General features: G+C 38.0%; 1 protein-coding gene across 1 annotated transcript in view; it reads left to right on the forward strand.

Annotated features, from left to right (window-relative positions):
- The first annotated feature begins 4,629 nt into the window (after window positions 1–4,629).
- Window positions 4,630–24,021, forward strand: part of Fam184a (family with sequence similarity 184 member A) — a 118,609-nt gene continuing 99,217 nt past the window's right edge. The window contains exon 1 of the mRNA XM_027953033.2: window positions 4,630–4,797. Coding sequence (XP_027808834.1) covers window positions 4,630–4,797 — 168 coding nt within the window. The remainder of the gene's footprint in view (window positions 4,798–24,021) is intronic.

The following is a 24,021-nucleotide window of genomic DNA, read 5'->3' on the forward strand; positions in this document are numbered from 1 at the left end:
AAAGACTCTTTTCAGGTTAGTCTCAAACTTCTCCGCTCAAGTGATCCTTCTACTGCAGCCTCCCAAGTAGCTGGAACTATTGGTATATATCACCATGCCTGGCAGGTCCACTGTCTTTTGAACTCACATTTCAATCCTAATTTTAATTCTTTACTTTAGTTATTGCTTGGGGTCAATCTAGGACTTCTGGGGCCTGAACTATATATGCTTTTGGAGGATTTAGAAAAATGTAACTTTTGTAAACTTTTTTTTTTGAAAGATCTTCTATTTTTTAATTTATTCATTTATATAGGGTGCTGAGGATAGAACCCAGGGCCTCGCGAGCACTCTACCGCTTAGCCACAACCCCAGCCCCTAAGCTTTTATAAACATTTATAACTATGTTCTCACTTGCTAGGACCCCTTCTGGAAGGCATCATGCAAACTTCATTTGCTTCATCACTAATCAGCCTTTTTGTAGTCACCATCACCACCACTTTCTTCTTCTTTCCCCTTGCTATTTTAAACATTTCAGAAAGTATATATAAATGATAATTGAAATATTAGTATATAGAAGAGTTAGTATAAAACATTTCTAATCAAAGAACATCATATCACTGATTATCATTATGTATATATACATATACATATATAAGCATATAATAGTTTAACTTATTGTTTACTAAATCAGAAAAAACTGAGCTTTAAAATATCTAGGTCATAATTTTCTTTATTAAATGTTTTTGAAAATCTATGGACAATTCAACTTTCTGACCTTCAGTATATACAAAATAATAGGTTAGACTTGAAGTTCCATTCCAGCCCTATTAAGTCATAATTTTTTTACTTTCTGCCCATTTCTCTACTTGCTTTTGGTGACTGTTCCTCTGTACCAACCTTCACCCCTGCTGGGGCCAAGGTTCTGCATTGCTATGAGGTTACCTCCTGGGCATTATTCTCTTGGGCCTGATGCTTCCATTGCTTAGTTATGACTCTTCCTCAAAGAGAAATTCTAGAATGTTCACAGATGATTACCTACTGTGTTAGCTTTATGTCACTACCTTTGCCTGTTGTGTTCTAGTTTGATTACTGCATTATGCCTCCTATTCTACATCCAATGCTCCTGAACACCTCCACATAGATGTCTCACAGGTACCTCAAATGTCAACGTGTTCTACACTGAACTTATCTGTCCCTCTTTCTTGGTCTTCCTCCTTGACTGTCTCTCTTCCTCAGCCTCAATGGCCTGTTCATTTTACCTTATGGATGTTTCATATCCACCCCTTTCTGTCTATTCTCACTACCATATTTTCGGTCAGCAGTTCATTGTCTCTTGCCTGAATAAATGTAATAGTTTTATTGAGTTCCAGGTGCTGAAGCTGCCATAATGACTATGAAGCCCTCTCTGTCCTGAAGAAGTTACCAGTCTGGTGAAGAAGACACACAAGTAAAGGATATAGTGCAACATAGTGAGTCTCCTCGTCCATATAGGTGCTCCTTAATTAATTTTCCTTAAGTCACAAGAATTATATAACTAATATGCAAAATCTGATTGTTTCATTTGCCTCTTAAGCTCCTCAGCAGCTCCTGATTGCCTTCAGACCAAAGTCCCAATCCCTTTGTCAAGGCATGGCAAGTTATCCCCTCCATAAAAGTGATCTTTTTTATTTTATTTTATTTTGTGGAGGTGCTGGAATTGTACCCAGGACCTCATGCATGTTAGGTAAGTGCCCGCTACAACTGAGCCACAACCTCAGCTTTCCATGAGTAATCTTACCTGCTCTACCTTTTACCCTGCTATGCCACTCAAACTGTGTTCTAGCCATATTGTACGACTTGTTGCTCCTTAAATAGGTCATGCTTTCTCATATCCAGGGCTTTGCCCTTGCTATTCCCAGACTACACAGCCTATGTTCTTTATTCCCTTTATCTAAAAAACTCATGGAGTCTGTTAAAGCACCACCTTTCTCTGTGTGTGAATCCTTCTCTGACATGCCAAGGCTAGGCTGTGTCCTTTTCAGAGTTCCTTTAACACTTACCTCACTGTGTTGCACCTTATCCTTTACTTCTGTGTCTTTTATACCAGACTGCCAACCTCTTCAGGACAGAAACTGCTTCTAAGTCATCATAGCAGTCTCAGCACCTGGAACTCAATGAGCATGTGGGTAAATATTTCTACATAAACAATCACATGATAAAAACAGGTACTAAAGATGGCCTTCCTAACTTCTCTCCTTTTCTATTGCATACCTCCTTTACTAGATCCTTTAAAAGTGAGCTGCTGGATGATAGGATTGTAAGTGTGTCATGTTATTCTTTGTTTCTGTGTATTATTTAATAACTAAATAGAATTCTACATTAAATGATTTATTTTGCCCATTTGCATTAGAGAAAAAATATTAATTCCCAGAATGCTACTCCAGATATCTTTTGAGGATGGAATTTAGGAAAAGTGTCCGTTTGGGCTATATCATGCAGTGATGACAGAACCCCATGTGATGGGGTTCAGAGTGAATTACCAATGGATCAGTGCCACAACCTCTAATATCCGAGTTAGAACTGGAAGGGAGGGATAACAGTTTTTAGTCAAAGGCAGCACTGAGGGATGAACAGGTTCCATGATTCAGCTGAGGCTACACATGAGTTTCCTTACCAGTCCTATGCTCTTCCCACTATTCAGAGACCAAAACAAAAAATACCTTCTTGTCCTAGCAAGACCTAGCTACAAAATTATGTGAAACATAGTAAGCTTTTTGAACATATATTTCTGCTTGGAATGTAAAGGATTCAAGATTTCTAAAATTACTGTCACTCTTCCTTGCCTAGAATTTGATAAAATAACACTGGTTCCTAATTCTTTTATTTCATTTAATCATTAATGCTTAAGAGAGAAAAAAATTGCATGATATTTGTTTTTGGCCATCTGCTCCATTTAAAACCTTGCAGCTACTTATTTTCTGGAAGGTCTATTAGAAGGGGATTGAGTACCTGGCATCCAGGAAAAGATGTAGCCAATTTAGTCTTTCTTTCTGGAATTACAGGAATCTGGAAACATTTCAGGATTCTATTCAATCTTTACCTTCTTTAGATTTCGGCACATTTAGACACCTTCAGTTAATTTGGTCTTCAGTTTAATTTGTTAAAATTCTTTGATTTATGACAGCTTACTTGAATTCTAAAGAGAAGTTGCATAAAGTGGGGGGATTAAATTCTGCAAAGCTTCATGGAGAACAGATTTTTTTAAAAAACAGGTATGATTCTGCATTTTAAAACTTGGATTCACATTACCTTAAATGTAATGTTTACCTGACTCATTTACTCCAACACAGGATCTCACACACACACACGTGTATTTTTCCCCCTACCTTCAGGAGTAGAATGTCAAGAGAAAATTAGCAGTGAATAACACACTTAGAAAAGTAATAAAGTGAAAATAATGACAGTCTTTGGCACAGCCAGGAATCCTTAAGGAGCTGTAGTCTTGTTCCATCTTGTTTTCCCCCTGTCCTTTCACTCTATTCCTGTTCTTACTGATTTCTAGCCAATTCGATTTCACATGTATAAATTGTTCCACGGTCGATTAGACTGCGGAAAAGTGGGGATGCAATTGACTGGAGAGGTGCACTCCCTCCACACGTGTTCATACTTGGCCTTAAGGGACAGTGCCCTGGCACACAGTAGGTCGGCCCCAGATATTGTAATAATAATACTTGTGTTTTGGAAGGAAGGGTCAAGGCAGGGATTACCGGATTCCCCATTACTCCACTACCCACATTTCTGGATGCTGAGATCAACGTCATTAGGAAACTGATCATGAGTTTGCAGCTCTTCTAGGGAAACAGCTGATTCTTGGGGTCCTGTACACGCGAGGATGCACGTGGAAAGGCTCTGTAAAGCGCAAGTGCCAGGCTTTGAGCTAAACGAAGGTGACCATGGCCTCATCTTCTCTGTCCAATTTTTTTTTTTTTTTACAGAAGGTTGCAAGCTCAGCACACAGGGCTAGCAGCCTGAGCACGGCCTAACGGGATCCAGCACACCGGGCTGGGCGCCCGTACCCGTCGCGGGGATGCGGGAATGCGGGGATGCGGGGCTGGCGGCGGCGCGGGGCGGGGCTTGACTGCGGGGAAATGACGTTGCCAGCCCCGCGCGCTCCGCGGGCCTGAGCCGCGCACCCTGGTAACGGCTGCTCCACGACTCCCGCGTCCTCCTCCATGTCCCCGCCTTCCCTCGCGGTAGCCCGCCCCGTCTCCACCTCCCTCCGCAGCCCCGGCGGCGGCCGTCTCGCCTGGCCCCGGGTGCCGCCTGCGAGCGGGGCCCGAGGATCCACGCTGCCCACGACGCCCCCTCCGGGCTCGGGCTGAGGCGAGAGCGGGCCTGGTCCCCGGCCGTCGCCGCCGGACCCCGAAGCGTCAGCCCCGCGCCGTGTAGTCTGCGGCCTCCGGCCGGCGGGACCGCCCCGTCCCTGAAAGGGTGTGACCAGGGGGTTTCAGACAGGAGGGCCTCTTCGGCGGAGGCTGGCAGACGCCAGGGGTCGGGTCGGGAAGAGACCGTTTCGGCTCTTGCCTCCCAGACGTGGTTGCTCCGTGGGCCTCCCGGTGGGCCTCCCTGCGGGCGCGGACACAGGTGCCCCGGCCGGGGTCTATCGGGAAGATGGCGACCCCGGGCATGAGCTGGCAGCAGCACTATTACAGCGGCTCTGCAGCCGGGGCGGCCAAATTCGCACCCTCGCCGGCCGCGGCGCAGCTGGCTGGGCACTGCGTGGACTACAGCCAGGACATGCACCTGAAAATGAGCAAGAAAATCGCCCAGCTTACTAAGGTAAGGGGCGGGGCGGGGATGGAGGCGACCCTGTGCGCGTGGAGCCGGCTCACCGGCCCGCCTGGAAGGCAGTGAGCCCAAGGGGGCTCCTGGCGAGAAGCAACAGCCTGAGATTTATCTCCAAAACCACTCAAACTTAGGTGGAACGCTGACGACGAGGATTTAAACTAGGCAGTACCACTGGATTTATGGGACTTGCTGAATTCATGGGACTTGCACCTCTTTGTCCTTTAGGGTTAACCCACGCAGAACAAATTAGGGTTTACTTTCTCAGTTTCACAACGGTACACGATTTTACTGTTGCTCCCAGGCATCTGCCAGGGCTCCAGGAGGCATCACACTACAGTACCACATGAAGTACAGTACCGTATTTACCTAACATGACCCGAATCCTCGGAATTAATGAGTATCTGTTATTGGTTACGCATTTATGGAGAGAATAAACTTTCTGAGATTATTCCAAGGAATGTAGGAGGGTAAAACATACCTTGTGTGCCATTTGGGGGATTTAATGAGTCATTCTTTATACTGATAAAATGTCAAACAAGGCTTATTAGATGAATCACACTGTGTCAGCGTTTTGTTAAGTGGTTCAGTTTACCAAAAGATAGTTTTCAAAGAGCAAATCACTTGCATGTTTACCAACTGTGATTTAGGATGGCACCTGTGTTAGTGAGCTCTTCTAATTTAGTAAATGTTGATAATAGAAAAGAGTTGGTGCCTGAAGCAAGAGAAGTTTGGATCAGTTATCCTGCTCTGTTTAGATCTTACTGGCAATTTAGCAATACCCATTAAGTGTGAAGAAGTGATTTGTGATTTTTGGAAGTTAGTAGAGGTGATAACTACTTAATGAGTGTTGGTATGCTGAGATGAAGACATAGGGCAGGGAGTCGCAGGATATTACTAGGTAAACTGAAGTCTGACTCCAAAATTCTCAGTATATACTTTCACTATTGGTCTTTTTGAGAGAGTACACTAAGTCATTAGAATTGGAAGGAGGGAAAGGAATAATAAAAAAGGAATGAAACGTAATAAAACAAGGAATAAATGAAGGGTAAAAAGATTTCAGTGAAGAAATGTTATTGAGGTTAGAAAAATAATAAGGAAGGACTAAAGAATAAGGGAACAATGGAGGTGAAAAAGAAAAGGTGTAGGTATTTAACAGTAAATCTCAACCATGCAAAGCAAGCAACATTTTGTGAAATGGTTTTTGTTTGTTGTTCTTTTTTTTTTTATTATTGGACGTCAACACAGTCTCAGGTTGCTAAGTATCCAGTTTTTACTATTTCCTCTTGTGACAGAGAGTACCAAAATTCACAGAAAGAAAGAACTAGGAAGAAATGATAACACAGAGTCATCAGAGCATTTCTACAATTGGGGCTCTCCTGCAATAGCATTTGATCTTCATAATATTAATGTTCAAAGTGAAGTACATGAGTATTTATTTATTTATTATGATTTTTTGTTAGAAGATGTCCACACATCCTTTGTTCTTATTTTAGATTGTAACCCCCCAGAGTTCTGCTGTAATAGAAACACTCAATAAATCGGTAGTGGAACTGTGTATTCTTTAATGAAAGCTGTTTCACTTCAGTAAACTTTATTTCTTTCTACTTACACTGTTCAATTTCCTGTTCTTTTATCAGAAAAAAAAATTCACAGAAGGTAGGATATTACATGGATGTTGATAGCACTTTCAGCCTTCACACCACGCTCCTTGAATCTAATAAGCCACTGTCCCTGTGCCAGTGCTTCATCACTGCAGAGTGTTGTATCTAATCCTTCTTGGGGGTTACTGGGACTCTGATCAGTGTTTGTAGTTACGGTATCTAAACACTGTCACCACCCCATCAACGTCTTAAGTGCTTCAGACATTTAAAACCTTATACTAGGGCTTCTCAGTGTTGCATTGGTTGATTCCTTGTTGATGATCTATCTTGTGCATTATAGGATGTTTAGCAGTATCACTGCCCTACATAATTGGTGTCAGTAGACTTCCACCCCAATTGTTCCCTCCCCATTATCATGATAGTAAGCATTACCAGATGTTCCTGGGGCAGAGTGGGGCAAGGGAGAGGTGGCAAAATCATGCCAGGTAAGGGACGAATACCATTGAATACTGAAATATCTATAGAAGTTCTTCCACCTCTACCTCTTGCCTTTATATTTACTTGAGATGAAGTCTGACAATGAAACAATCCTGTAATAGGACTCTTGATACAGCCAGTTCCCTTTAGTTCCTGAAAATGTACAATAAGACCTGCTTTTCTTATGTACTATTTGGAAACTGTCAAATTGTAAAGTCATATACACTTATTGCAAATACTATGCCATAAGCACGGCATCATGAATGTGTGTACATACATATATGCATATACACATATGTGTATATATGTATGTCCATATATATTATGTATGTGTATATAATTAGAAACTCTGTTCTTCTCCATAAGAGTTTTACTCATGAAGAGTTTACTAATAAATTCACACCAATAGAGAGATTAAGTAGAACTATGGATGCAACTTGTTAATATCTTACATTTCTATTAGATAATATAAAGGTAACTATTAAAGTAGGATCTATTTTCTGGGGAAGGGAGTCAGTAAAAATCACTCCTCAGCCTTATAGTAGCAGTATAATTAAAAATATGCCTTGGGAATCTGGCACACATCCTGAATTAAAATTTCCACTCCCCTACTTGCTAGTAGCATGACCTTGAGCAAGTCACTAAATTCTGAGCCTCAGTTCCCAAATCTTTAAAGTAAGGATGACAGTACCTATTTTAGAGAGTTATGGGCTCTTCATTCAGGCCATCATTGAAAATATTTACTATATACTAATAGTATTCATAAAATATTTGCAGTATATTTTAAATACCCCTTTAAAATTTCTGCTTTGGGTACCATTATATCATAGTGTATTTATTTGAGGATTTCTCCCAAACTCTATAAAAATGTATATAGTAGTTGTTTTCTTATTTGAATATCAATAAAGGTTTTACATTCACATTGTTTGTAGTATAGTATTGAAAGGCATGTTAAGAAATCTGGCTGGCTTTGAAAGGGTAAGGGTGACAGTTTTCTACTATACAGTATTGTATATAATAAGGTTCAGTATGTTTTTAACTGAAGAAAAAGTCTCAACTGAATGCATAATTGTTCGTATTCTGTCTTTCAAGAGCCTAAGATAGCAGCTTCTTGTGGTAAGAACTGCAGTTCTCAAAGCAGGTTTTATGTAAGGGTACTTTTCTAAGTGTTAGAAATGCAGTGGGGAGCAGGACATAGTCCTCGGCCTGTTAAAAGATGTCTAGCATATTTAGGTGAACCATGTCAAATTTTAAGAATTAATGTTAGATTCTTGAATTAATAATAATTCTCATGTTGTGGCATAGTTCTGAAATTGTTATGGTTGAACCATCTCAGTAAGACAGGGAAGCTGGGTGGAATCCATTCTGTTTTATAAGATCACATTTACATACTTCTCTGTTTGTCCTTATGATACTTCCCCACCCCTGCCTGGTACTGGGCATTGAATCCAGGGGGACTGGGGCTGGGAGCTATATCCCTGGCCCTTTTTACATTTTATTTTGAGATAGAGTCTTGCCAAGTTGCCAAGGCTAGTCTGTAATTTAAGAATCCTTCATCTGTCTCAGCCTCCTGAGTAGTTGGAATTACAGGCATGTGCCATTGCTTCTGGCCTTTTGTTTGGACTCTATAGTGCAATAGATTAAAAAGGAAACTGGTAGGACATAATTATAATAGTATTATTTTTTATCTCTTTTTTTTTTCTTTTTTGGCCCCTTTCTGTCTCTTTCAATTTACTCTTAGGCTGGTTTATTCTCTGACATGAGTGAACTTGATATTTCTGGTTACTCTTAGATAATAAAAATCATCCTTCAATAACTAAGTCACAAAGGTCTCAGCTTGATTATTAAAATGACAGTGCAAATAAACAAATAAAATTTCTAGACCAAACCCAAATTAAAGATGAAGCTTCTCCCCCTATGCACATTTTTTTTGGCCCTGTGTTTTGCAAGGGACAAGTTAGTAATTGGGGAAGGACTTCATTGACTTTTTTCCTTCTGACCCTGCTTTTCTACTCTTCCTTCTTTGTCTTGCCAGTCCTGGTTTCAGATCCCTCCAAAGTTGGAGGAGGAAGAAGGAAGAGGAGGAGGGAAAAGGAGCTTCAGAGCTTTAGCTAAGAATCTAGATGATGATCTATCTTTAGTGCTTTTATAGTCTTGGTAGATGTTTCAAGATTTTTCACTTGAGAATCCTGTATCTTTCATCTTAGTTGCTTGAGACTTTCACATTAAGTTCCTTGAAAATGAAAATGTATTCTGGCTGGTTGCTGGCTCCTTCCTCAGCTCTTGGAGCTGGCAGTAAGTATCTTCATCATCATTTTGTTGAAGTCTGTTCAGGTTCCAGATAATCCGTTTGGATGGATCCATGTGACTCTACCACAGCTTTCTGTTTCTTCCTGTAAGACCCATATCTGGTCCCTAGGAACTAATCATTCTTTGTACAAAACTAGGAGTGGTCCTAGTTCAGCCATCTCTTTTGTTCTCCAGTGCATCTTCATTCATCTCCCATTCTTTAGATTTTCCAGGGATGAATCAGGTGTCTAGGTCAGATGTTCTTGAAAATGCTTGAGACATGTATCAAGCCCTTCATATGATCCCCTCAAAGCCTTTTTTCCTGTGCTAGAGGTGTGGAATGAGAATTTTCTCTCTTCCCCATAAAAAGGCCTGGGTCCTTATTACCATAAATCTCATGAATATCTCCATAACCAGCTCTGTAATCTCCTTGAAGTCACATTTTACTAGTGTTGGTTGAGGGTAGGAGGTAAGACACTTCTGACATTCCTTTCTTTAGACTGCCTCCTTTGAAATTTTAGGAAAGTTCTGGCATCTGCTTTGGAGTGTTAATTCTGTTGTCTTTAGTTCTTAGTAGAAACTTCCCTTTTAATGTCCTGCTGTGTTAGCATCTTATGAAAGGCCTCTATTGTTGCTTATACTTCAATACAGCTCAGTCCACTTATCACTTATAGACATAACTAGTAGAAGGTAGAGTATGAGTTTCCAAGAAGCAGAAAGTAGTTTTGTTTTCTATGATTAGCATCAGTAAGTCTACTTCTTTTAATACTGTGGCCCTTTTACCAAGCAATGTCCTGACCTACTTAGCCTTTGTTGGACTTTCCTTACTCAGAATTCTTATAATATTTATTATCTGTAATTCGCAAATACAATTTATTGTTTTTGTAAATATACCTTTTCCCCCTGATTTTGATTATACCTTTCTGATTATAGGGACCATATCTTGTATTTTGTCTTACCTTGATATTAATGCTTTGAATGTATCATAAAAGCTAATGAGTATTTATTGAAGATGATGATGGTAGTTGTAGTGGTAATGATATGACACGTAATTTTGCTATACAGTAGAAAAAGTAGCATTTTTGAGAAATTGTATCTGCTACTTTTCTGGGCTAATGATAGATTAGTTTGGCTGAGTTAAAATATTCTTACGTATTGAAATGTTTATTGGCTTCCCATTGAACTGCTTCAGAAAGCTATATTATTTCATAATATTCTTATATATATATTTCATAATATACTTTATTTTGTTATAAAAATAAAAATATCAAGCACTTTGTCTAAAATATAAACATTGTCATTTCAAAATGTAGGCCTTTAATATACTAGTATCTTACCAAATATTTTAGGAAATTTTATACCATTTAATGATAACTCTGCTTTTATTATATCTAAAACCACAATGTTTGTAGAAAGCTTAAACCAGTGAAAATTTCACACAGTCCTGTTTCCTCTACATTAAATAAGACTGATTTTCACTAATTGGGGGTGTGTGTATGTGTGCGTGCGTGTGCATGCTTTTTTATAGTTTAATATCTAGGAGATTATGAATTACCTAAGTAAATAGCCACTTTTGGTACAAGTTGGGTTTTTGAACTAGAGTTGTAAGTATAGTCACAGTCGGCTGTGTTTCAGTTTAGGACTAGTACAAGCCAAATGCAGCATCTTTTTTTTTTTTTTTCTCTCTCCTTTGTTAACACTGCAGCTCAGCCATCTTCTTGTGCAATAGCCTGGATGTAATCTTTAGTCATAGGTGAGTGGTTTGGATTAATTTCGTGTATTTTACTAATGGACACAAGAGCATGATAAAAGGGACTGCCTTTAGAGTTAAAATTTTGATTTAGAGCTGGCAGAAACCTTAAACTTGACAACCCTAATCCTCTCATTTATAGATGCAGAAATTGATGATCCAAAGTTAATTGAATGATAACTCTGCTTTTATTATATCTAATTTAATGATTAATTTAATGATAACTCTGCTTTTATTATATCTAAAACCACAATGTTTGTAGAAAGCTTAAACCAGTGAAAATTTCACACAGTCCTGTTTCCTCTACAGTGACACAACCTTGTCACTGGCAGAATCTGGACTTCAACCCAGGTCTCTGAATTGGTCTAGGATGGGTGGCTACATCAGTAGGTTTCTTTTCTGTAAGTCTACCTTCTTCCTAATATTAGTTGTTCAGTAGAGGTTACAGAGTTGTTATTGTTTTTTCTTATAGGAACCATATTTGACTTATCTCACTCATGGATTTTTAATAATAAGTGCAACCAATGTGCTTCTCCCATACAATGTAGAAAATTTCTGAGTTTATAGATAGTATATTTTGTAACTGTGGCTCAGTAATTTTGTAATAGAGCTATATGTGTGTGCCTCTGTTTTAAAATAAATGTCAAAATATTTTCGTGTTTTTATTAACAGCTTTAGCCATACCAGACCTAAAAAATAATGTAGTTACATTAATTTGGAGGCTGCTATGCTTGGTGTGAAAGTTACTATTATGGTTATTTTAGAATGTTTTTCCTTAACTGCTTGCTTTCCTAATTGTATTGTTACCTAGACCCAATTCTAGAAGGCAATAAATTGAAAACTTTCCAGTTTTTATCATTTATTCTTTGTTGATAAAAGTTCTTTACTATTCTCTAATTCCCAAGGTTTTAAAAAGTTGTATGACGGATAAGAGTCTGGTAGGAATATGTTATTGAAGTAATTTGTTTGTTTTAATTGAATTAGTAAAGTCCCTGTATATTAACTCTTAAAAAATTATGAGTATTTCTGAAAATTTTGTATCACTTATATTTGAGATGAGGAAGAAAAGTTATGCAGGACTTATAAAGCAAGTAAGATTCTGAATGGATAAAATACTATGCTTTCTTTTGATTGACCTTGTGAGATTTTAAAAAGCAAAACTCTTATCTGTGAGCATCCAGATAAAGTTAATATTATGTCATGAAATGGAATTAGTTTGTTTTACCATATAGAGTTTCTATTCTGCAGGCCACTTGTGAATGAAAAGGACATTAAGTAAAACTGTCAGAATTGGTGCTTCATAGCCCTTTTTAGAAATGGAAACCTGAGGGGGGGACAATTGCTAACTGAATTTGGGGTTTTAAAAAGTAAAAGAATGTTATAAATGGTAATTTGATGTGGGGAAAATTTCTCAGGTTTTTATTGTATATTTCAGGTGTGTTCAGAGCCACAGGGTTTCTTTTAGCTTTACCTGAGAACTTCTGGCCTTTAACATATTATAGGTTGAGTATTCCCTATCTAAAATGTTTGGGACTAAATGTGTTTCAGATTTTTTTGTGTGTATTTATTTTTTAATATTTACATAGACTTTACTGGTTGAGTATTCCTAACCCCAAATCTAAAATGCTCTAGAGTTCAAAATCTTTGCGTATCATGTCAGCATTCAAAAAGTTTTGGAGCCTGTCACAGTGGCACCATCTATAGCCTCTGCTGCCTGGGAGGCTGAGTCATGAGGATCCCTTTAGCTCAGGAGTTCAGGGTCAGCTTGGGCAATGCACCTGGTCCTCATCTCAAAATAACAACAACAAAATGGATTTGGGAGTATTTCAGATTAGGGATGTTTTACCTGTACTAGAAAATATTCTTTTACTACCAATCCATGTTTTAAAATAAATTTTGGAAACACTGACCTTCACAAATTGTGGACTGTCAGTTGTAGTCAGTATTTTGGTATATTTAACATTTGAGGCTAAAGCAAATATCTTAGAAAATCTTTTATTTTTAGCTTTTTATTAAACTATATCAGTAAGCTACTGTTATTTGTCGACCTTAGGCCTATGTCATTAATACTTATATCATTCTTTCCTACCACAACTTCCACAAAAAATATGTAAAAAATATAGTAAGTCTCTCTCTCTCTCTCTCTCTCTCTCTCTCTCTATATATATATATATATATATATATATATATATACATATACACACACACACATATATATGTGTGTGTGTTAGATATATATATGTGTGTGTGTGTGTGTGTATTGTTTTTACCTGTATCTATTACTGCTGTCATCTTGATTTGTAAATGAAGGCTGAACCTACCAAAAGCTCTACAGTAGACGGGAGAACAAAAGATTTAGTAATCAATAACAAAAATGTGTGTATTTGATATTTCAGACTCTGTTACTCTCTACCACTTCATTTATTATAAAGGAGATAGTATTTATGATGTACTTTTAAAAATTGCTCATCTGTAGCTCTCATTTATATGTACCATCTCTATATTGAGCTTTAAGGAGTTTGAAAGTGAAAAATTTTTGTCCAAATATTGCATTATTAGAATTTAGATTATCAATAAAGTTGATAATTTTAGTAATATTAGTATAAATTCGTATTTACTTGAAATTATTGGGGAATGAGCTTAGATAAATAGAGGTTACTATAAGGATTATAATTTTCCACCTTAATTTTAAACTGTATCATACCCAGATTGCACTAGAATCCTTTATCACCTCCAAATTATTATTATGATCATTAGTAACATGCCTAGGAAATTAAGCCAATTTTATACTAAATCTATTAGGCCAAACTTATAAATGTTGAATCTTTATTTCTGAATAAATTTCGTTAATCCCTTTTTATTTGCCATGTCTCCCTTTCTTATAAAAATGAAGTATAAAGTTTGACTATGTAAATTCTAGGCATTGACCTTTTTAGTTGAGCAGAATTAAGTTTATTCTAGTGAATATGTATCTGTGTTCACAGGTATGAGTAGAGTATCACTTACATGAAATGCTTGGGACCAGAAGTGTTTTGAATTTCAAACTCTCAGATTTTGGAATATTTGTGTATACATAATAAAATATTTTGGGGACCTAAGTCTAAACACAAAATTTGGTTACATTTCATATACACTCCTACACAGTCTAAAGGTAATTTTATACAATATTTTTTTGTATTTGTGTTTTGACTGTGACCTCTTACATAACATCTGGTGTGGAATTTTCTACTTTTAGCATCGTATTGGTGCTCAGAAAATTTTCTATCTACCAGCATTTTGGGTATTTAAGTTAGGGATGCCCAACCTACATTTGCATTTTGCATTTTGTTCCTCCTAAAGTACAGTCTTAGCAGAATCTCATTTCTTTAAGAAAACATTTCATGATCAACATACTAAATAGTATTCTTTTCTTACTCTTAAATGTTTTGCTTAGAGAAACATTATATAAACAAAGTATATGCAATTTGTGGGGGAAGTTGTGTATTTGAGTGTCAATACTGTGTGTGTGTGTTTAATGATCTAAACAGTAATAAAAGAAAATATACGTAAATCTGACTGCAGCAGAGCATATAATATAGGATCATGTGTTTGGTAGATTAGTTGAATGCTAGATCATTAAAGACATTATGGTAGGCCTTACTAATTATTTATTCCTGTTAATTTACATTCCATCTTGGTCTACATTTTTTAAATTTTTCAATAGTCTTAAAAATGTCATGGAATTATATTTATCATATATAATAATTATAACATTTATCAATCTATGAATCCTGACAAATTTTAAATATATAACTCTGGGCAACTTTTTCTATTTGACTTGGTTCTTATGGGGTAAAAATTATATATCTGCTTTTCTTAGATAAATAAATGCTAGTGCCTTCCAACTTTCTTAATTGACTATTAAAATTATTAATGTAATTTGTAATCAGAGAATGCTTCAGTTGATGCATTCATTCTATGGTTACAAATTTCTTTAACACATTTGGAGGAAGGTGGGTAACAGGAAATTTCAATTTTCTAAAACCCAGAAGTTAATGTTTCTGTGTTAGGTCCATGTCTGTCATGGGCAGGCCACATTCCCAGAGCCAAATGGGAATGAGGTAGCAGTGTCCATCATATGGGTCAGAGATGTGGTTCAGTTAGATCTCTATTTGAATTTCAATGTCACTACATGCTAGTGTATAACCTTCAAAATGTTTTAACTTCTCAGAAATCATGTCCTCATATGTAATATAATAATAACAAAGCCTACCTCACAGAATTATCATAAAGATCAAAGGAGATAATTTATATAGGTGAGAAGTGCTCAATAAATGTCAAGTCCTACCCACTCTCTAGTTCCTTCCACCTGATTCGGACTCTGCTGCCATCACCTTTAACACTAAAGTATGTTTTCTCATATATTCTCTTTTCTGATAGAGATATGTTTTACATTGCTAGGGACCACAACTCACAAAAGTAAAGGTTCATCAACAAATAAAATAGTTAGTTCTCATGGTTCATATGATTATGTTTTGTTCCAGGGAAAGTACACAATTAGATTCCTGACAGCACTCGGTCACAACATGCCTATAATCTCATCACCCTATTGTTTTATGTTCATTTCTGTTTAAAATACTCTGTTTACTATATATTGTCGATTCAGTAACACTGAACTCATAGCCAGTAGTAGCAAGCACAATTCATGCCTGCATGAAGCTTATCTAACCCACCATGAGTGCTGATTTGGGGATTACATACACATTTTAACAAGTAGGTGAATGTGCAAATATGGAGTTCATGAATATAGAGGATCAGTTATATCTAAAAATGGAGGCAGAACTTTGCATCTGCTGTTTACTTAGCCCCTGCTCTCACTTGTCAGCTGTTGTCATGGGCCTGTGTGATTGTGACTCTTGTTACCACCCTAACCACCCTCATAAGAATGTGACTTACTCTTATTATCTCTCCAAACACCCTCTATCAAGAGAGGTGGAGGGGATCGTGGGGGTGGGACTATTCTTCTTTTGTGTGAGTTGCCAGTCACCCAGTAGCCACCCTACAATCATAAGCATGGGTTAAAATTACATTCACATTCTGTCCTTATCCAATAGTGGTAATCTAGAACCTGAATATGCTACATTGCTCTAGGCCAGGAAAAAAAACAATAAATATATATATATATATATATATATATATATATATATATATATATATATATATATATATATTATTCTAGAATCTGCAGCAAAAGCTTTAAAAATATAGTATTGTTTGTTTTAATTTAAATAAAGTCTTTTATGTTTATCGTTTGCTTAAAATACATGTGCAGTTACTTCCTTCTCAGCATAAACTGTCAATGTGGGAGTTGGTTTTTTTTTAACTCTCTCTAGGTACCTGAAGATAACTAGAAAGCTTATATTCTGAAACTGTAACACATTTAGCTGGGTAGTTCTGGATTGACCTTATACTTCATATAGAAAGCTTTTTAAATACTATTTATTGAAATTTAGAAGTCTTAGGCACATGATCTGTATCCTGACAAAGGCCATCCTTAAATGTCCATACCTGTCCACTTTTTCTTGTCCCACTTGTCTGGTGCTGATCAGAAAATACTGATTATAAAGGAGCCCCCAGATAAGAGTACTCTGTGGTTGTGAGGGAGTTAGAAAAGTTAACCTATCTGGAGTAAAAATTTTATTTGAACCAAGCCCATGATTTGAATGTTGCTCTCTTGAGGATCATATATGCTTTTTCCCTTCAACCGTGAGTCACCCTTGCTATTTGCTTTTTTAATTCTAATTTCTTTCTCTTTTTTAAAATACTTTTTTAGTTGTTGATGGACCTTTATTTATTTATATGCCATGCTGAGAATTGAACCCAGTGCCTCACACGTGCTAGGCAAGCGCTCTGCCACTGAGCTAAGACCCTAATCCAAATTCTAATTTCTTGGTTGTGTGTCATTGTTAGATTGTGGCAGAATACCACACCCCTCCCAATCATTCTCCATAGAGAGGTACACACCCTAATCCTGGAAACCTGTGACTGTTACTTTAACATTTGCAGGTCTGATTTATCTGATTTACTTAAGCATTTTGAGATAGGTTGTCCTTGTTTATTTATTTGGGGCAAGTGTAATCACAAGGACCCTTGTAAATGATAGAGGGAGGTGGAAGACTCAATGTCAGAGTCACCAGAATGTACAAATATTTGACTAGCATTTGCTGGTTTTGAAGATGAAAGGAAATCAAATGCCACAGAATGTAGGTAGCTTCTAGAATCTGGAAAAGGCAAGGAAACCACTTCTCCCCAAGAGCCTTCAGATGTCGGCCTGGTAAAACTCTTCACACTTCTGACCTCTAGGATTGTATGTTTAGTAACTTATTTTGTAGTGAATTTTTAAAGTATCAATAAGAAACTAATGCAGGTATTTATATTGCTCTCTATAAAATCGTGAATCCATAGATTAGCTACTTTTCTATTTTACTGAAACTATCAAGACTGTCATAACTTAAGTTATTTGTCTGGGCTCATTCTTTCCTTAAGAGAACTTTCTCCTGCCTTAATCCTTATTGTGTTGCTGTTTCTGTGCCTCAGATAGATAGGGACAGATGAGAATCAAGGAAACAAATTGGGGAGCTCTTGTAATAGTATTGCTGAGAAATGATGAGAGCCTGAATTAGAATGGCAGTAACAGAAAAGAGAGATATGAGAAACATTTTGGAGATAACCTTTTCAGGACTTTGTAATCATATCTTGTAGGACAATAGGTCTCTATCATATACTAGGTACTACTTATGTATTTGATGAATGAGAGAGAGAATGAATGACTAGGCATTCATGACGGATTAGTGTGAATTGAAATAGTAATATTAGGAAGAACATATATTAGGTACTTATTACTTAATAACAAGCCCCACCACCACCGGCTTAGCTGCTTAAAACACACATTTGTTATCTCACGATAATTTGAGGTTCAGGATTGTAGGTGTCACTTGGCTGTGTGGTTCTGGCTCAGGGCTTCTCACGAGGTTGGCTAAGGTTCTTGTCTCAGAAGATTTGACTAGCACTGGAAGTTCCACCTTTGAGTTCACTTATATGGCTGTTAGTAAGAGACTGTAATCCTTTATATATTTCTGCTCCTACTCTTTTTCCTTCCTACTACATAAATTGAATTAATTTTATTGGCCCTTTGTATTTAGTGAAGCAGTAGGTGATTTTCAATCTTTTTTTCACTCAGCCACTCCTCTTGGTGGTGGATGAGTGGCCATCAGAATGGAGAGGGAAACAGATATTTAGTTTTTTTAAATATAATTTTTGTAGTTGTAGATGTACACAGTATATTTTTATGTGGCTCTGAGGATTGAACCCAGTGCCTTACATGTGCAAGGCAGGCACTCCACCACTGAGCTACAGTCCCAGCCCCAGATGTATAGTTTTTTTAGTAGGCCACTTAGTGATGGTTATGCTACCTGCTATCCTTACACCAAATTGAGACTATCTCACATAGTGATCAAAAGACATTTATAAGTGTGTAATATCTCCCTGGTTTGGGGGCAGAAAATGTTTGAAGCACAGTTAGCCTTACGCTGTCTCAGAGAAATTGATTTGATGGGCTGGGGATATAGCTCAGTTGGTAGAGGGTTTTAGAAGAGCCTGCTCTGCTGAGAAGACCAAAAGCCAAGAACAGAGCTATAAACGTGGGAGTCAGAGGTGCCAGAGTTACATTACATTCCATCCTAGGTTTATCTCCCTACAGCAGGTTACTGTCTGGGAAGCATGTGAGTAATCTCTGCCACAGTCTGGCTGGGCACAATTCACAAGCCACTTGTCAAGCAGAAACGAACTTTATTTTTAGAACACACAGGGCACCACACAAGCTCTTCAGGAATTCCCTCAGAGCCCAACTGCCACCACTGGCTTCCAGCGAGCCTCTCAACCCCCACTCCTCCCGCTCTTGAGGCCAATTGGCCAGGTCACATGGGCGGAGCCAAAAGAGTCCCCCAATGAGCAGCTCCCTGGTCTGAAAGGGCAGGGAAACAGCCCAATGAGCATCACTGCAGAGGAGCCAATCAGCTGGAAGTTTGCTGGGGCCACGGTGAGCCAATCAGCTGGAAGTTTGCTGGGGCTGCTGTGAGCCAATCAGCTGAAAGTTTGCTGGGGCCACTTCGGCTGTGGCTCTCAACATCTCCCCCTCTCTGTTTAATTAAACAACAAGCATGTGGCTTAGGGACCCTGCCTGTCCTAGGTTGTCCAATACTACATATGGTCCTTACCCGTCATCAGATGAGCTGACCTCAAGGCATCAGCCTCCTGTCTTAGGTTGGTACCATTGCAATTGGATCTTACCTGTCACTGACTACTGGTCCAGTATACAGCCACACCTGTGGATAGGCCTTTGTACCAGTGAGGGGGGTGAGGTTCTTTGCCTCACCTCTGTGGGCCCCCAAATTTTAGCTGAACGACCATCACAAACAGAAGGAAGGAGGATACACCAAGCCAATTGACAGCTCTTTTGGAAAATTGTACCACCGATGACACCATCAGCAAAAATACCCCGGCACTACCACAAGTCGCTGCACCAACAGATAGTTCACAATGCATACAAGTGATACATAGTCCAGGCAAGTTCTGCAAGCAGTTCAGTGATAGCTATTGCAGAAGCTGCAGTTTGGTTTTATCTTTGTCTTCACCGACACTGGGATGAAGATAGGAATTCTGGCAATGATGGCTAAAGAAAAAATTATGTAACATTCCAGCAGGCACTAAAAGAAAACAATTTTCTGAACAATTTACATTATCCTGAACAGAATTATTAAATATAATGAAAAGGAAAGGTGAAGGTAAACAAACAGATCTGTTAACCTCCTTTTTTGTTCACATATTAAAACAATCCTAAACAGCTGTTTACCCAATTTAAAGTTAAACCATTTAAATCACGTGAATAAGAAAAAAAAATATTTGGATCCATTTTTTCATGAGCGCTCGTCATATATGATATATGGACATACGCACATACAAACATACAACACAAAACACAAGTGTGCACATATAATATAATACATTCAACACATAACATAATAGTAAAGGCCTTGTAACTTTTTGCAGATGAAATCTCCATTGCAATGTTTAAAAACTCCATAGTCAAAAAATAGAACTGATCAGCAAAACATTAACCTAGGTCTGTATGAGCTCAAAAAACAAAATAGAACTTCATGATGTGGGAAAGGGCAATAATAAAATATATATTGAAAAAAAGCATCCTGGTTTCATTAGCCTCCAGGTGTGGAAGAACCACTGTCGCAGATGTAAGGATAGCCAAACTGGAGTTCTGGATATCAGCTGTTATGGATTTGAGCCAAATCATCTTCTTTTTGGTCTATAGAAATCACTTTAGTTAGTCTCTATGGAATCCAAATCGGCTGCTGTTCTCCCTGTGGAAACACACGAACAGACCTCCAACTCCAGACAATCACTGGGTCAGGACCTTTCCATTGTCCTGTTAGAATATCCTTCCGAAGTACCTTGGGCTTATGTACATTTTTTGGACACATATGCCTTTCCGAAGCACTAAGCCCTGATGAATCCAAATTTTAAAAGTTTAGAGTAAAAAGGGTTATTTTAAGTTTATCTTTGGAGGATATATGCCCCTGCTGGGCACAATTCACGAGCCACTTGTCAAGCAGAAACAAACTTTATTTTTAGAACACACACACTGCACCACACGAGTTCTGGCTTCCAGCGAGCCTCTCAACCCCCACTCCTCCCGCTTTTGAGGCTGATTGGCTGGGTCACGTGGGTGGAGCCAAAAGAGTCCCCCCAATGAGCAGCTCCGTGGTCTGAAAGGGTGGGGAAACAGCCCAATGAGCATCACCGCAGAGGAGCCAATCAGCTGGCAGCTGGAAGTTTGCTGGGGCCGTGGTGAGCCAATCAGCTGGAAGTTTGCTGGGGCTGCTGTGAGCCAATCAGCTGGAAGTTTGCTGGGGCCGCTTCAGCTGTGGCTCTCAACAATCTCAATTAGTAGTTGCTGTATAAATCCTCTATAAGTCATAGGGTATCTTAGTCCATCTCCTGTTACTGTAACAAAATACTTGAGGCTGGAAACTTCATAATTAAAGAGTTTAATTTAAGTGATGATTCTGGTGGCTGGAAAAACTAAACAGCATGGTGCTTATGTTGTGGCAAGAGCTACAATGTGATAGAGAAACTGAAAGGGAAAAGGCTGTGTGAAGAAAAGAGCAAGCACATGGGGTAAACTCACTTTATAACAACCAGCTTTGTCAAGATCTAACTCATTCCTGAGAGATTCAGTCTTAGGAGTGGAGCCCTATGACCTAATTATAATTATCTTTTACTAGGCCTCAGTTTTTAACCATCTTATCAGGCCCACACTGGGGGCCAAACTTGTAGTTCATGATCCTCTGGAGGACAAACCATAGTATAAGGTATGATCCTTGGTTGGAGATAGAATGAAATTTGTAGAGGTATATCATTAGCAGACTTAATAGTTGGAACTGTGTGTCTCTCCTCCTCCATTCCGTCAAACACCAGATTCCCCTGTTGTGAATGACCTCGTAATTAGCTCTTCAGTCAGATCTCATGTCATTACCTTGAGACTTATGTTTGGAACTTTGGGACTCTTTCCTGAGTTATTGATGCCTTTTGACTGTTCTTTTAATCTCACTCCATCCAATTTTTCTTCTAAAATGCAACTAGAACTTTAGTTTTAAAATACAAGTCAGGTCAAGTTATTCCTCACTGAAATCCTTTCACTGGTTCTCCATTACCTACAAAGAATCCGTATAAGAGGTTGGTAACTTTCTTTTAGTTGATTTATTATGTTGCGATACCTTTCTGTAAGACAACTCAATGGATTGATATTTAAACCTTTTGACTTTTGTACAAAGTCTCTACCTGCATAGGTTTTGTATTACTGGTCTCTGTTGGTAAGCTGTTTTCTATCCTGTCTCTGGTGGTTTTTTGATTCATTTGGTGAAAATGGCTTCAAGTTTAGGTCATGTGTGGGTACCAGATTTATTATATCTTTGAAGGCCAAAATAAATCATGAAATTCTCCACCAACTTCCATTTGTACATCCTGGTGCAAGCCTCCACTCCTTCTGGCTCTAGGATCAGAAGCACTGAAATAGTCTTCTAACTTATCTTCCTCTTGCCCTCATGTTGTGTTGCAATACATTCCTCACTCAGCAAAGTGGTCATTTTCGAAACAAATAATAACAAAGCCCTTGCTTACAACCCAGCAAAACCAACAATAGTTTCCCATCAAACATATATAGGCAAAAAAAGGAAAAAAAAGCAAATTCTTTGGAGAAAAAAAAAAAAACTTATGTGGCTGTATCACTGTAGAATGCTGATTTTAAGTCCTGTGGGCATAAACTAAGGAGTGGGATAGCTGAATCAAATGGTGGTTCCATTCCAGATTTTCTGAGGAATCTCCATACTGCTTTCCATAATAGATGCACCAATTTGCAGTCCCATTGGCAATTTTTGAGTAACATTTACTCATGCTTGCATTCTTGATAATTGCATTCTGACTGGAATGAGATGAAATTTTAGAGTAGTTTTGATTTGTGTTTCTCTAATTGCTAGAGATGTTGAACATTTTTTCATATATTTTGATTGTATTTTTTCTTCTGTGAAGTGTCTATTGAGTTCCTTAGCCCATTTATTGACTGGATTATTTGGGTGGTTTTGTGTGTGTGTGTGTGTGTTAAATTTTTTGAGCTTCTTATATATCCTGGAGATTAATGCTCTTTCTGAGATACATGTGGTAAAGATTTTCTCCCTTTTATTGATTCTTGATTTTACTTATTGTGCTTTAGGAGTCTTGTTAAGGAACTCAGTTCCCAAGCCATCATGGTGAAGATTTGGACCTGCTTTTTTGTTCTTTTAGGTGCAGGGTCTCTGTTCTATTCTAGTGCCTCTCTGTCCTAGGGTCTTTGATCCACTTTGAATTGAGTTTTGTGCAGGGTGAGAGAGAGGGTTTCATTTTGCTACATACAAATATCCAGTTTTCCCAGCGCCATTTGTTGAATAAGGCTGTCTTTTCTCCAATGGATGATTTTTGGTGCCTTTGTCTAGCATGAGATAACTGTATTTATGTGGGTTGTCTCTGTGTCTTTTATTTTGTACCACTGGTCTACATGTCTATTTTGGTACCAATACCATACTGTTTTTGTTACTGTTGCTTGGTAGTATAGTAATGCCTCCTGCTATGCTCTTCTTACTAAGGATTGTTTTAGCTATTCAGGGTCACTTATTTTTCCAAATGAATTTCATGATTGATTTTTCTGGTTCTATGAAGAATGTCATTGGGATTTTAACTAGAACTGCATTAAATCTGTGTAACACTTTTGGTAGTGTGGCCATTTGGGGGAGGGGACCAGAGATTGAACTCCAGGGCACTTGATTACTAAGCCACATTACCCATCCCTATTTTGTATTTCATTTAGACACAGGGTTGCACTGAGTTGCTTAGCACCTTGCTGTTGCTGAGGCTGGCTTTGAACTCAAAATCCTCCTGTCTCAGCCTCCCAAGCCACTGGGATTACAGGCATGCACCACCACTCCAGCAGTATGGCCATTTTGACAATGTTAATTCTGCCTATCCAAGAGCATAGTAGATCTTTCCATCTTCTAAGGTCTTCTTTATTGTTTTTTAGTTTTCATTGTAGAGGTTTTTCACTTCTTATTAGATTGATACCCAAGTTTTGTGTTTTTTTTTTTTTTGTTTTTTTTTGATGAGATTATTGTGAATGGAGTAGTTTTCCTAATTTCTCTTTTAGTGGATTCATCACTGATATGTACAAGTGCATTTGATTTATGGGTATGATTTTATAATATCCTAATTTGCTGAATTTGTTTATTAGTTCTAAAAGTTTTCAGGTCGAGTTTTTTGGACCTTCTAAATAAAGAATTGTGTCATCAACAAGTAGAGACAGTTTTGAGTTCTTTTTGTTCTATTATTGTGGTGTGAACTGAAAAATACAATCAATAAGAGTGTAAGTTATATGTTATAGATTAATAAAAATATAGATTATAGATTAAGATTTTGTAAGTGATATAAGACAAACAAATCAAGAACTGTCATAGACAGGCC

Source organism: Marmota flaviventris, chromosome 6, assembly GCF_047511675.1.
Source record: "Marmota flaviventris isolate mMarFla1 chromosome 6, mMarFla1.hap1, whole genome shotgun sequence".
NCBI lineage: Eukaryota > Metazoa > Chordata > Mammalia > Rodentia > Sciuridae > Marmota > Marmota flaviventris.